We start from the raw sequence: 14,020 nt of genomic DNA, 5'->3' as shown, positions 1-14,020 counted from the left end.
TGCTTTCATGCATCCATTCATTCCTCCATTTAAAACATACTATTGGATGGCCTACTATGTGTCAGGCCCTTGTGGGCATCCAGAGGCCTCTGCTGAAGATCCTGAATAGTTGCTGACAGGAGAGCAAGGCACAAGCTGTTTTTCGGTTACAGAGGCTGCTCTGTAAACACATCTCCACGGGCACAACAAGAACAAAGGATGCTTGATGTCTTAAGGGGTTCAGGGCTTGGGCTCTGAGCACCGGGGCCCATTTCAGCTCCCTAGCCTTTAATTTCCAGTCCTGTGTTCTCTTCCAGTGTGTGTTTCCAATGGAAAGACCTATTCCCACGGCGAGTCCTGGCACCCAAACCTCCGGGCATTTGGCATTGTGGAGTGTGTGCTGTGCACCTGTAATGTCACCAAGCAAGAGTGCAAGAAAATCCACTGCCCCAGTCGATACCCCTGCAAGTATCCTCAAAAAATAGATGGAAAGTGCTGCAAGGTGTGTCCAGGTAAAAAGGCAAAAGGTGCGTTGGTTGGAAGCCCTGCCGTTGGTTGACTGAGATCCCCACATAGTCATTCTCAATGTTCTTTGAGTATCAGAAACATAACCACAACCTGCCATATAATTGTAATGGTAATAGTTCTAATAACTGACAACAAGCTACGTTCGCTCCTCTCTTGAAGGGCTGATAAGATGGTTGCTTGGAAGAAAGTGACTTCTCAGAAACAGGCTGGGGATTTGCTTTGTGTCTACCACAACTTTGGTCCCACGTAGCCCTAAGGGCCGAACTTAAGCCTTGCTTTTCTAAATAGTAGAGAAATTAGGTTATCGTGATTATTAGGAAGGACAATAGCACCCTTTGTTTATATCACCGTTTAACTCATCAAAAAACAATCACCTTCGTTTTCTCTTTCAGATAGGACTAGAGACAGGTGAGGCATAGTGGAAGGAGAGTGGGTTCTGGTCCTAATAACTAACTTGCTGGGTGACCTTGGAAATGTGCCAGATCTTCTCTAGCATCATCCTCATCTATACAATGAAAAGTTTGGAATAGTTGATATCTAAGCTTCCTTCCAATTCTAAAATGCTATAATGATATTATCATTTCTCTATTAAAGACAAGAAAACGGAGGTGTATAAAGTGAAGTGACTTGCCCAGAGTCACAGAAATAGATAATAAAACCAAGGTTTGGAACCCAGGTCACTTCCAGCCCATTGTTTTTTCCAGGCCAGCAGAAAATGTTGACTGATAAAAAAAAAAAAAAAAGACAAATCAGTTACTTAAATGTTGGTTTTGACACACGAACTAGAGAAAAATACAGTCCGTAGTATTGGGGTGACAGAGTACTGGCTTGATAATTAAGCATTCTAGCCCTGGCGCTGCCACTGGTTTCCTTTGTGACCTAGAACAAGTCACTTCACCTCTCTGAGCCTCAGTTTCCTTCTCTGCAAAACGAGAGGGTTAGAGTAGATTTCTTAGGGTCTTTCCAGCTCTAACATTCAAGGACTGAATGAATTAATCACTTCCAGGCACATGAGTTTATCATTTCTTATATCTACCTGCAAAGCACTGTTGTAAACACAGATGAAAAACCGAATGTTTTTAGGGACTGCCCTGGTGGTCCAGTGGTTAAGACTCCACGCTCCCAAGGCAGGGGCCCTGGGTTCGATCCCTAGTCAGGGAACTAGATCCCGCGTGCCACATCTAAGACCCGGGACAGCCAAATAAATAAATATTTTTTTAAAAAAAACAAATGTTTTTAAGTGTAGGCAGAGAGCTAAATCATTTATTCAATTCCTCATGAGTAGCAGACAGACATGAACTTCGTCAGTGTATTCAGTATATATGTATTTTGAGCATCTTCATGTAGGCCAATGGTTCCCAAACTTCTCTGCACATTGGAATCCCCCAGAGAGCTTCTAAAAATACCTGTGTCTCTCGGACCAACAACTGAGGACTAGACAGGCCCGGGGATGAGTAGGCCGTCAGTGTGGCTGGACCACCAAGGACCAGAGGGCAGTGTGGAAGGATGCCAGGATGGACAGAGGATGGAAACGAGGACCAGGTGATCTCTTCTGCTAAAAACAAGACAACAGGCCCAACATGGAGTCGATTTTGCTAAGCCCCATGTCACCAAATCGAGACAATTAATTTTCACTCTCCCAGAAATGAAATCCTACACCAATCAATCAGGAGTCACCTGATCAGCACTAGTGAGGTCGCCTGCCTGATAGACCCATGCCATCCCTCAAAGGAAAGTGCCCTGGCAGTAACCAATCCACTTTTTTTCCAAATATAACTTCCTTGTTCCTGTTCCCTTCTGCCTGTAAAAGTCTTTCATTTTGTACAGCTCCTTGGAGCTCCTTTCTATCTGTTAGACTAGATGCTGCCCAATTTGAACCAATTTTTTGCTCAAATAAACTCTTAAAACTAAAAAAAATACCTGTGTCTCATCCCCAGAGATTATGACTTAATTGATTTGAGTTGTGGCCTGGGGGTTGGAATTTTAGAAGATCCCCACATAATATTAATTTGCAGACAAGTTTGGGAACCACTGCTGTAGGCCCAGGGTAGTTCATGGTTTTGCTAATCAAAGTGTGGTTTATGGACCGGCAGCACCTGGGAGCTAGTGAGAAAACCAGACTCTCAGGTCCCACCCCAGACCTGCCGCATCAGAACCTGCATTTTAACAAGGTCCCCCAGGTGAGTGCAATGCACATTAAAGTTTGAGAAGCACTGATTTATGGCACAAACAAAATCTTTCTTAATGTAACAAGCTTCGTCTTCCAGAGTAGGGCCAGAGTGTGGGTAGGACGGACAGGAGCTATCTGATATGGAGTGGAGAATTGGGGCATTAAAATTGTTGAGGAAATGTACTCACTAGGGGCACGGAGAGAGCACATTCTGAGGATATGAACATGGCAGCCACCCAGCCATGATGACCTATTGTAACTTCCAAGTCTGCCACCTCACTGGATCCCCAGGCCTTTTAGTGTCACTTGGAAGTAGTTCTACCAGCACAGTTTTCTCTCCTGTCAAGGGTCTAATGCCTATCATCATAAAAGTAATACAACAAGATAATTTCATACACAAACTAATAGTTACCTAAACTACCCAGGTAAGATAAACCCTCCCACTATATCATATTCCAATTTGAATCTCACACCTTCAGACCACATCCCGTTTCTTTGTGTGGTTAGGATTGTATTGCTGTACGTGATCCAAATAAGAGTGAAGGAATCAAAAAGGTGTGGGCCCAGTACACAGGACAGGCACTGCCTTTCAGGTGGTGGCATTTATTAAAACCTTTATGTTCATACTCTTTGGCTAAGCAGTTCTACTCGTAGAAATCCAAAGAAAGTGATCAGAGACGTACAGAGATATACAAACAAGGATTTTTGCTGCAGTGCTGTTTACAATAGTGAATTATTGGAAACAAACTGAAAGTCTACCAGTATGGAAATGGTTAAATAAATTATGGTATATCTGTACTGTGGCATATTATATAACCATTAAAAATCACTATAGAACAAGATTTAATGGCACAGAAACATACTTGCAATATATCTGTTAAGTACAAAATCTTCAAGCTAGAAAACAATATGTATATTATGATCTAGGTCACACAGAAAACCAGTGGCAGAGCCAGGGCTAGAATGCTTGATCGTCAATCCAGTACTCTGTCACCCCAGTACTACAGACTGTATTTTTCTCAAGCTCGTGTGTCAAAACCAACACTTAAGTAACTGATTTGCCTTTTTTTTTTTTAAATCAGTCAACATTTTCTGCTGGCCTGGAAAAAAACAATGGGCTGGAAGTGACCTGGGTTCCAAACCTTGGTTTTATTATCTATTTCTGTGACTCTGGGCAAGTCACTTCACTTTATACACCTCAGTTTTCTTCTCTTTAATAGAGAAAACGTTGATAATATGCTTAGACAAAAACAAAAAGACTGGAAGGGCATATGGCAAAATGTAACAGTGGCCATCTTTGGGTGACTGAATGATGGGTAGTTCTTATTTTCTTCTTTTTTGTTTATCTGTATTTTCTAAATTTTCAACAATAAACGTGTATGACTTTTGTAATTAGAAAAAGTAATAGAGGCTATTATTTTAAAAACTGCCCTCAGAATCCCAATTGGCAATATATTGAAGAGCCTCATTGACAATGTGTTTCTCTGGAAGAGTGGCTTTTCCCGCTTTCCCGTGCTGCTCAGACGTGTAGAGATAGAGGACTTACTGGGCAACATGGAAGGAGAGAGTGTCTCTCCCATTCTGTCACCTGCCCTCAGCAAGCCACACATGGATGTCTGCAAATTGAAAGTCTCCCAATAGTCACGTTGCCTTACAAGAGTCACTATCCACGGAGGCCCGGGTACTCAGCAACTTCAGATCCTCAAGGGGCATGCACTTGTTCACGCAGCATGCAACCTGGAAACACATATTATGTGCCTTCTGTGTGCAAGACACTGTTGTAGGTGTTGAGAATAGGGAGATAAAGCAGACAGACTCAGGCTACTTGCCAGTAATGTTCTTTACACTCTAGTGGGAGAAGAAAGGCAATGAACACAAACCGATAAGGTAATTTTCAGTGGTGATGAGTACTGAGAAGAAAAAACAGACAGGATCAGGTGATAGTGAATGGCACAGGCAGGGTGAAGTGCTTTCAAAAGGCTGGTCAGGGTTGGCTTCTCTGAAGAACGATGTTTGAGTAGAGTTCTGAGTGATGTGAAGGGGTGAGAAAGGGAAGATCATGACATTCTCAGCCTCTTAGAAAATGACACAGGACACAGAGGAAGAGGAATAAAGGAGTGAGAGGAGAAGAAGATCGACAGAAAAAGGAACTGTAAATTCAGTTATTCACGTTGAGAAGGGAAAAGAGACAAATAAAATTCACTGATGATCCAGCCAAAAGTTTCATTAGAACAAATGATTGCAGGCCCCTCCGGTAACAAACTAAGGCCAAAATAAAGGATGTGAGCTCTCTCTCCCTCTCTCTCCCTCTCTCTCTCTCGTCTTTGCTCTGGTGGAGGCTGGCCTTGCTTCATGTGTCAGTGACCATCTGCAGGGTTGTGTAGGACTTCTACTCCCTGAAGGTTCCCCAACTCACCTTTCCACCCCACCATACCACCCCAATATACCTGGAATTCCCGTAATGACACACTCCTTTTGGGTTACAGCATAAAAAGCCCCTGGTAAGACTTCAAGTTTGTTTCCTGGGCTGGGATATTACATCTCCTGCATCAGTCATCCCCACTTCCATATGGAGTGGTTTCTCAATTTCTTAGCTCTGGAGGGCTCAGGACAGGAGCATTCTCGTGGGAAGTGGAAATGCCCAGAAATTACTTCAGGTATGGCATACTTCCCCAGAAGGAAATGAAAGTAGGTTCACGTGCAGTGATCAGGAAGCACCTTGAAGTGGACCATGTGGAATGAAGAGGTTGCCGAGTAGGTAGTTTGAAAGACACGCTCTGTTTATTTACTCTTAATATTTTCATGCGCCAGCCAGGGGTGAGTCACTAATGGATCTTGTTGTTTATAGATCCCTTCTGGTGAGTAAATTAAGTTCTTGGAGGGGAGGGGTGGTGGGGCAGGATAACTCTTCAGGACACTGGGAGAACCTGTAGTGTACGATAGGTACTTCCAGTGCCATCATGGATTTCATATGGCTGTGATAGCTATAGCTAGTATTAAGCTGGTGGGCAAGATTTAACACAAGAACCCGGTTCTCATTCTAAAGGTGGTAATTAAATACATAGAGGTTCCTGTATACTCCATGACCTCCTCCCCCCTCCACCTACTGAAAAGTGCTCGTGCAAGTCCCTTCATCACCTAATGCATCGCCAACAAAGACCAGCCCACCGAGTAATTAAATAACTAAAAAGAAAGACACAAGGAGAAAGAAAGCTTGACTCTAGGATAATCTACGAATTGAGTAATCCAACCTGGAATCATCCAGAGAGGACTAGGATTTTGTCCTTCCAGTGCCAAAATGGTGGTGGGGATGGGAGAGCTAATCAGGTCAGCAAGAGACATGCGATAGCAATTTGATTACAACCTCTAGTCCAAGTGCCTCTGATTGGCTAACAATGAGTCCCCCTAATTAGAGTCACGGGCCCAAAGCACTCAACACCCACCGCTTTCATCAGATGTGCTTACAGATGGCTTCTGCGCATATTCAGAATTTTTCAGGGTGTCCTCAGCTTGTCTTTGTTGTTCCCGATTTGAGTGTCACACTTTAAGTGCACAGCTGAAGAGGGTGCTGATGACAAGGCCAGCAAAGCAAGTTAAGTCATGGATAACCAACCAAGGGAAACTTCTTTCAGTAGCGGGCTGAGGAAAGAGGAGGGTGGAGCAGAATGGGGAGTAAGAGGGGGCTGGTACCTTTATGCCTGGAAGCTGAAATCCAACAAGTTAGTTTATGCTTTAAATGATCCATAGTTGAGGGATTTGACCAATTTTTTTGTGTCTTCCAACCGTTCATTTGGCATAGCATACATATGACTAATCTGACATCTAGGTTTTGGCACTGGTGTTGATCCGGTATTAGCATTCCGCTTACAAACAAATCAAAGAGCGTTCAGAAATGTCAAGCCAATTTGGATAGATCCTTTGGGCAAGTATATGCACATAAATGAGTGTCATAAATGTTTTCTAAGTATACCTAATTGACGTCAGGGAAGCTAACCGAGGCGTTCTGTCAGCCCATTCCTTGGGTCTCTGTTGGCAACACTGAGCTAGCCCAACCATGATCCTGACCCAGAATCGAAAATCCTGTGTTCCCTTAAGCGCCCAGCAGATTTGTACCTCGTCACATTCCTCCTCTTTCTGAAGATCCACTTCTCATGCGGTGGTGGTGGATCCAGTGTAGCTTTGGGGCCAGCGTTCTGTCATCACGCAGACTTAAAAGTCATGTGCTTCTTTGTGATTTCGTGGCTGTTACAGGGACAGCCTCAGCTGAGCCAGTGAAATATGGGTGGGATTTCTATCTCTGTAGGAATGTTCTTGTAGATTGTCCACTTTTGATGCTTGTGTGGTGCTATGAACAAAGAGATGCATAAATACAGAGGTTCGCTCCTAGTTTTGGAAAACCATGACAAATCTCTGCTTGCTTCCTGATTCCAGAAGAACTTCCTGGCCAAAGCTTTGACAGCAAAGGCTACTTTTGTGGAGAAGAAACCATGCCCGTGTATGAGTCTGTGTTCATGGAGGATGGGGAGACCACCAGAAAAATAGCACTGGAGACAGAGAGACCGCCTCAGGTAGAGGTCCACGTTTGGACCATTCGAAAGGGTGAGCCAGACGACATTAATTTCTTGTCAATATTTTTGTAAGGGGGACACAGGGAAGGAATGGAAGACTCACCTTCATTTTGCTTCAACCTGTTCCTCTGGGTCAGAAGATTTCCCGATTGCTTAGAAACTAACATATGACTCCCACCGTTGCTGTTGCGGCCTTTAGCTTTAACCAGGACCTGGGCTAAAAGGTAAGTATTGACTGTTGGGTTTTGTTGTCTTTCTCACACAACCAAGGCTGGAGGAGTGCTTCTTAACCCTGGCTGCACACCAGAATCGTCTGGGAAGGTTTTTACATACCAAATCCCTGAGCCTACCTGCAGAGTGTCTGACTAATTGGCCAGGTGGGGCTTGGGCTTAAGGGTTTGTTCGGAAAGCTCCTCAGGTGATTCTGATGTACACCCAGGGTTTTAAACTCCCAAACTGTAGTCTACCATTGTTTCCCAGAGGAAGCTCAACAAACATGAAAATGCAATCATTCAGTGCACAGCTGAGTCTCTCGAACCATGCTGGGGACTCTGCAGTAAGACAAATTTAAACCATCATCCCTGCAGCTATTCAAACCATCCCATAGCTACGAGACTAGGGCTGATCTAGTCTGGTCAAGTTTTCTAGGAATTGGGAAATAACGCACATCCTTTTTCAATTGGCTCCTGCATAAGGCTCGAGAGTGCTCGAACTTGAGTAAGTTTCAGCATCACACAAGGAGCTGGTTTAAAACACAGTTACCGGGACTTCCCTGGTGGCACAGTGGTTAAGAATCTGCCTGCCAGTGCAGGGGACATGGGTTCGATCCCTGGTCCGGGAGGATCCCACATGCCATGGAGCAACTAAGCCCGTGCGCCACAACTACTGAACCTGCGCTTTAGAGCCCGCTGTGCCACAACTACTGAAGCCCGCGCGCCTGGAGCCCGTGCTCCGCTACAAGAGAAGCCACCACAATGAGAAGCCCGCGCACTGCAACAAAGAGTAGCCCCCGCTCACCGCAACTAGAGAAAGCCCGCGCACAGCAATGAAGACCCAACGCAACCAAGATAAATAAATAAATAAATTTATTTAAAAAAAAACAAAACAGTTACCTGGCCCCATCCAAGAAGTGTGAATTCAGTCAGCCTCCGGTAGGGTCTAAACATTTGTGTTTCTAACAAATAGCAAGGTGATGCTGATACAGGTGGCACTTGGACCCATCCTTTGAGAAACAACTGCTCTAGTATTTTGTGGGCCTTTCTTCTCTCCCTTCTTTCTTTCTCAAAAGAACAAGTTCCTCTCTACCCCTTTAAAAATATGCTAGAACACACATATGAGGCTCATCCCTGTTTGTTTTTGCTCTAGACCCAGGAATGTTGATTTGCCATCCCTAACTCCCTAGCTCCTCTGTAACTGGTCACCAGGACTAAGCACTGTTCTGTTGGCTTCCCTAGCGGTGACCTCACTATGCATCCATCGCCCCACATCTCTCGCCTCACAGAAATGCATGGATGCTTTTCAACTTGCTAGTGTCGCCTCTAAGTAAGCTCTTGTTCACAGCACTGGGTAATCAAGATATGTGCATAGTGGATAGAGGAAAACCCAGGCTCCATGTCCGTTGCTCCTTGTAGACCTCTTGAGGATTATTTAAGTGGCAGTTTTCAGTTGTTCACGTGTTATTCTGATAAAAGCTATTCAGGCAAGGTTGAGACTGTGGGAGCCCCCTTATTTTCACTCTGCCCATTTTTATAAGGGAAAGTGAAAGGAGCTGTGACTGTTTCCCAAAGGAAAATATGCTTTCTGGTGAGTTCAGGAATAAGGATGGCTTCTCCATTTACACAACCTGTCTGCAAGACCCACTGCTGGTTCTCGCTGCCGAGCCAGGAGGGTAGCCCGGTGGCTTGGCAGTGACATAGTCTACCCAGACCAGGGGCAAGGGCAGAATGTCTAATACTGCCTTTGGCTGCAGAAACTCCATCCAGCATCCATGCTTGATTCTCTGTGGCTTTCTCCAGGAGCGGGTCCCACGGTCAGCAGCTCTGTCTCCCTTATCTCTGTCCTCTAGAGAACCAGGGGGGAGGTCAGTGAGCCAAGGAAACAAATGGAGTCAATTATAACCCTCGAGCCGTCCAAGTTCCTGGTTAAGCCCATTACACAGCCCCGCTCGAGACTCCTAAGCCCCAGTAGTGAGATGATATGCTCAGCCCAAGCAGAAAAAGGGGTTGGTGGTTCCAGATAGAGAGCGCCTGACCACCTGCCCCACTTTGTGCTTGGCCCCAGGCATCCTCCAGCACTTCCATATTGAGAAGATCTCCAAGAGGATGTTTGAGGAGATCCATCACTTCAAGCTGGTGACCAGGACAACCCTGAGTAAGTCGTGACTCTCTTTACTCCTCCCTGGAAAGCACATCCAGTTTTCAATGTCACATAGCCCCAAATAAAGTACCCACCATGCTCTCACTGAACAGGAGCAATGGTCCATGTCAGCATTAGAGGATATTCTCTCTCTCTCCTGTGGGTGACTAAACCCAGAGTCTCAAGAGGGTGGGAGGTCTGGCCTATCTGTGGAGACTTCACATCTGGAAGGCTATGTCCTCAGTGGTGGGGATGAGAGAGAAAGAGAGAAGATGACTGCATATCGATTCCTGTGTTGTATCAAAGCTCTGTTTGACTGTTTGGAACTGCCCCGCTTGGTCGTGTTTCTTTAAAAGCACTCAGACACTCAAGCATACTTGCGGCTCTCCCACTTTCTACGCTAGATGGAGCCTGGGACTAGATCCTGCTAGGCACTGCATGGGGGGGTGGGGGTAAGCACTTCTGAAGGAATAAAAGGCACAGAATTTCTATCCACAGGGAATTCTAATGGGCGAGACAGAACATGAAAATGCCTTCATTATGAATTAGTATACTTCTGAAGAGTTAAATACCTAAGTGCTCAGGGGAATCTGCAAAGAACAATGAGATGAGAGCCAGGTGGGCTTAGTCGGGGAAGGCTTCAGGGAGGAGGTGGGTTTTGAAAGAGAAGGGTGTGACTGGGCAACAGGTCAGGAAATCAGTCTAGGGAGAAGGTGCAGCGTAAGAGAAGACTCGACAGGAGCAAACAAGAAATGTGGAGGTGGGTGGGTGGGTGTGGGTGAGGAAGAATTACAAAGGCCACATAGGGTGCACAGAAATCTGAGAAGAGTTGGAGGTAGGAAGTAGTTAGAGGGCCCGGAAGGAGCATGGGTGCTTGCTGCAAACTTACAGTGTAGTGGCGTCAAAATGGGGCTTTAGAAAGATGTCTCTCGGCTGTCAGATGCATTTATTAAGCACCTACTTTGAGAAGCCATATTCTAAAGAGCCCAGTATGCCATGCTGAGAAGTTGAACTTGGTCTCCAGACCGGAGAACCCCAGTGGGGGGTTTTAGCAAGCGAACGATGCATTCAGATCTGTTTTTTAGAAAGTGGTACTTGCTGGATGCAGTGGCAGGTGGGCTTTTAGTGAGAGAGCTGGTGATAGTCTAACAGGAAGCTGTTAGACCGTATTAAGTCGGTTAGACAGGGGAGGAGGGGTCCCTGTGAGGGGCTGAGGTTAAACCATCACGATCAGGATCAAAGAGAGAAATGAGTTTAGAATGACTCCAATATCAACAACTTTATGGACTGGGTGAATGGTAATACCATTCACCAGTGGGAAACTCTGGAGAATGCGCAGGCATCGGTGACAAAAATGAGTTTTACTTGGAACACGTTTAGATTAAGATGCTTGAAGTCCATATGAGCAGCATTATCCAATAGGCAGCTGGACATAGCGTCGATGAGGTCAATTGTTCATTCTGCAGGAGACAGGTAGACAACTGGACGGTAGGAGAATTCAAATGGAGGAGCTGGAAGTTCTTGTAAGGAATAAAAAGGCAGAGTCTATAGGATCAACAATGTGGCTTGAAATTACCAATTAATTTCAAAGAACATATATTTGTTCATACTGTGGGCCAGGCACTGTGCTAGGCACTGGGGCACTTGAAAGATGACTTAAACAAAGTCTTCCTGTCACAGTTAGGATTTAGGGTGCATAATGGAGGTAGATGATGTGTGCCTCTGAAGGACGTAGGTAATGAGATGATCCCGCAGGGTCACCTGGGGACAGAGCAGAGCAAGCCTGACTCCTGTATATAGTGTGCCTGTCAGATCCTGGCACACCGTAGGGCTTTGGTAGAAGCTGCTTCCTTGCCCGACCCATCTCTCCTTTCCCATCGAATCCAAGAGAATAGGGAAAAGTGAAGAATCCAAGGGAGAAAGGAGCAGAGAAATGGAGGCCGTAAGGAAGTGGGGCATGGTCTTCTGTGGCGAGAGAAAGAAAAGAGGTTCGACAATGGTTCTGGATTAAGAGGCGCTTGCCGACCTTGGACTCGCAGAATTCTCCAGGTTGCAGCACCATGAGCACAGGATTGAAAAGGCTGAAGAGGGCATCCAGGGTAGACATTTTGTTAGGAACGCTATTCGACAGAGCAAGATGATAGCTGGGGAAGGATGATCTTACCACTGAGGGACCAGGAAAGTTAGAAAGGGATGGTCCAGAGACATCAGGTGGTTTCCAGTGCTCAGCACGGGTGTGCAGTCAAAACCGCTTGCTCAGTTAGCATGGCAGGAGGGGGAATAGAGAAGTTGGTGAGGACACGCTGGAAGTATGGACAGTTCCAGGGGGTGGGGGAAGAGACAACAGGGAGTGGAGGGGGACAGGAGCAGGGGTGACAAGGAATGGAAGGGATGCGGCCGTGTTCAACCAGAGCAGAGAGGGATCACGTGGCGGATGTGAGGCTGGAACTCTCTGCGGAGCCATAGGAGGCTGGAAGGGCTGCTAAAGGTGGTGTGAGGCCAGCGTGTGGGCATAAGACAAAGCAGAGGGGAGCAGTTTTTAACAAAGGGCGGCAGGAATAGGGAAAAGAGCAGTAAATAATCAAGCAACCCAAACTAATATTCAGGCCTCAAAGAGTAAGCAAAGCCCCAGTAACGCACCAAGTACTGGTCTCCAAAGTGCCTTATTTGACCTGCTGCCAAGTGAGCCACCTAATAGCTAACGACCTGATAGCGGAGCAATTCGCAAATGCTAAGTAAACTGTAAAAATCCCAAGAACAATACTGGGTTGGCGAAAAAGTTTGTTCGGGTTTTTCTGTGACATCTTACGAAAACCCGAACAAACTTTTTGGCCAACCCAATACTTAGGTTTTACTCCTGAGGAGGCAGTTCTGTATTATTATTGGGATTCTTACAAATGCTGTGTGTTGAAATGAAGACTCCGTGGCCCATTTTCCTTACCTGTCCCCAGAAAAGTGTTTCAGGGGCTATTTTGCTGAAATCACGTGATGCTCATCTTCCAGCTCCCCTGGCAGGTCCGTGAGTGCGTGGGGAAGGGTGGGGTATATCGGTTCTACACCTCATTGGCTCTGCCCTCCTCTCACGTCTCTGGGCCACTCTGTGTTTGCCTTTTAGGCCAGTGGAAGATCTTCACTGAAGGAGAAGCCCAGATCAGCCAGATGTGTTCAAGTCGTGTGTGCCGAACGGAGCTTGAAGATTTGGTCAAAGTTTTGTACCTGGAAAGGTCTGAAAAGGGCCACTGTTAGATGAGACAGACAGTATTGGATAGAGTAAAGCAAGAAAACTCAAGCTGCGGCTGGACTGCAGGCTTACTTTGCTTAAATCAACGGTGCCCTAAAACCCCAAACTCAAATGCAGTCAGTTATTCACGCCACGCACAGCATAACTTGCTCCTTTATTGGAGTGGTGTGTCAGCCCTTAAACGTCTCCTCCAAAGAGACTAGAAGAGTCTTGAATTCTCTGTGGTAGGAAGAGGGCTAGAACGCCGCCGCAACCCTGCTCTAGTTTCTGGGAGAATCGCATTTCACATTTCTTTACGGGTTAAAGAGTAAACAAGACCCCCGGGGTTTCTATCTAGAAGGTTATTCCAGTGAAAGAAAGAGAAGGGAATTGCTTAGTAGGAGTTTTTTAGTACAGAGAAAACATTTGTATGAAATTCTGCTCTTCAAATTTTAGAATGTCTTGTGTTTTAAAAAAATTAACTCCCCATCTTCACACACACATGTACACACACACGCACACACACACGCATGCATAGTGAACTACAGCCCTCATTCGGAGGCAAGGCCAGTGTAGACTCTCCCCTTCTTTCCCTTGCCTGGCTCTCAAGTAGCTTGGAGGCGGTTGGTACCCTGGAGGATGAATAAGGAATTGTGAACAGAAGCCTGTGCCCTTGGGTCTGTGGTATGGTTGTTGATGGCACCAACCCTGGGAAAGAGCAGGAACACCATTTCCTGGCTGCCTTCACTTTGAGGTGGGAAATAACTTTTCCATAATGACACACTTCTCTTTTCTCCCTGAACCTATGGGGCCTCCATAAAGAAGTTAGAATTGGGTAAACTTTTCAGAAACTGAATCCATATAAGACAAAATAGTTATTGAAGAGAGGAGTTGGTTGATAGAAGTCAGCAAGGCCAGCCGTATGTTTTCAAGTCAACAAAACTCACCAATTAACAGCTCAATCCTCGCTTATTCTCTTGAAGTCATAGTTCTCTAGTCCACAAATTTCGGTTAGATGATAAAATTCTAGAAGCTTCTTAAGAGGGTGGTTTCCCTTCTCCATTTGTGGGAGTTGGTTTTTACTTGGCAAAGGGGTTCTGTCCTCAGGAGCTTCAGTTAGGAGAATTATTGCTTACTTGGGGAAATGGGGATTCTGATAATGATCTAAACCTTCCTACCATTCTCCTCTCATGCACCAAG

At 45.6% G+C, this 14,020-nt stretch overlaps 1 protein-coding gene across 2 annotated transcripts in view; it reads left to right on the top strand.

Moving 5' to 3' along the window:
* The window catches only part of CHRDL1 (chordin like 1), a 112,563-nt gene extending 99,274 nt beyond the window's left edge, over positions 1-13,289 (top strand). Inside the window, exons 9-12 of one of the 2 annotated variants that reach the window (XM_029240734.1) lie at positions 297-506; positions 7,109-7,276; positions 9,526-9,615; positions 12,716-13,289. In XM_029240734.1, coding sequence (XP_029096567.1) covers positions 297-506; positions 7,109-7,276; positions 9,526-9,615; positions 12,716-12,846 — 599 coding nt within the window. In that variant the 3' untranslated portion in view covers positions 12,847-13,289. The remainder of the gene's footprint in view (positions 1-296; positions 507-7,108; positions 7,277-9,525; positions 9,616-12,715) is intronic. The other variant, XM_029240735.1, reaches the window with a different exon arrangement.
* The last annotated feature ends 731 nt before the right edge of the window (positions 13,290-14,020 follow it).

The sequence above is a fragment of the Monodon monoceros genome, unplaced genomic scaffold, assembly GCF_005190385.1.
Source record: "Monodon monoceros isolate NGI ecotype Baffin Bay Population unplaced genomic scaffold, NGI_Narwhal_1 Super_Scaffold_22, whole genome shotgun sequence".
In the NCBI taxonomy this organism is placed as follows: Eukaryota; Metazoa; Chordata; class Mammalia; order Artiodactyla; family Monodontidae; genus Monodon; species Monodon monoceros.
This window is presented reverse-complemented; position numbering and strand designations above follow the sequence as displayed.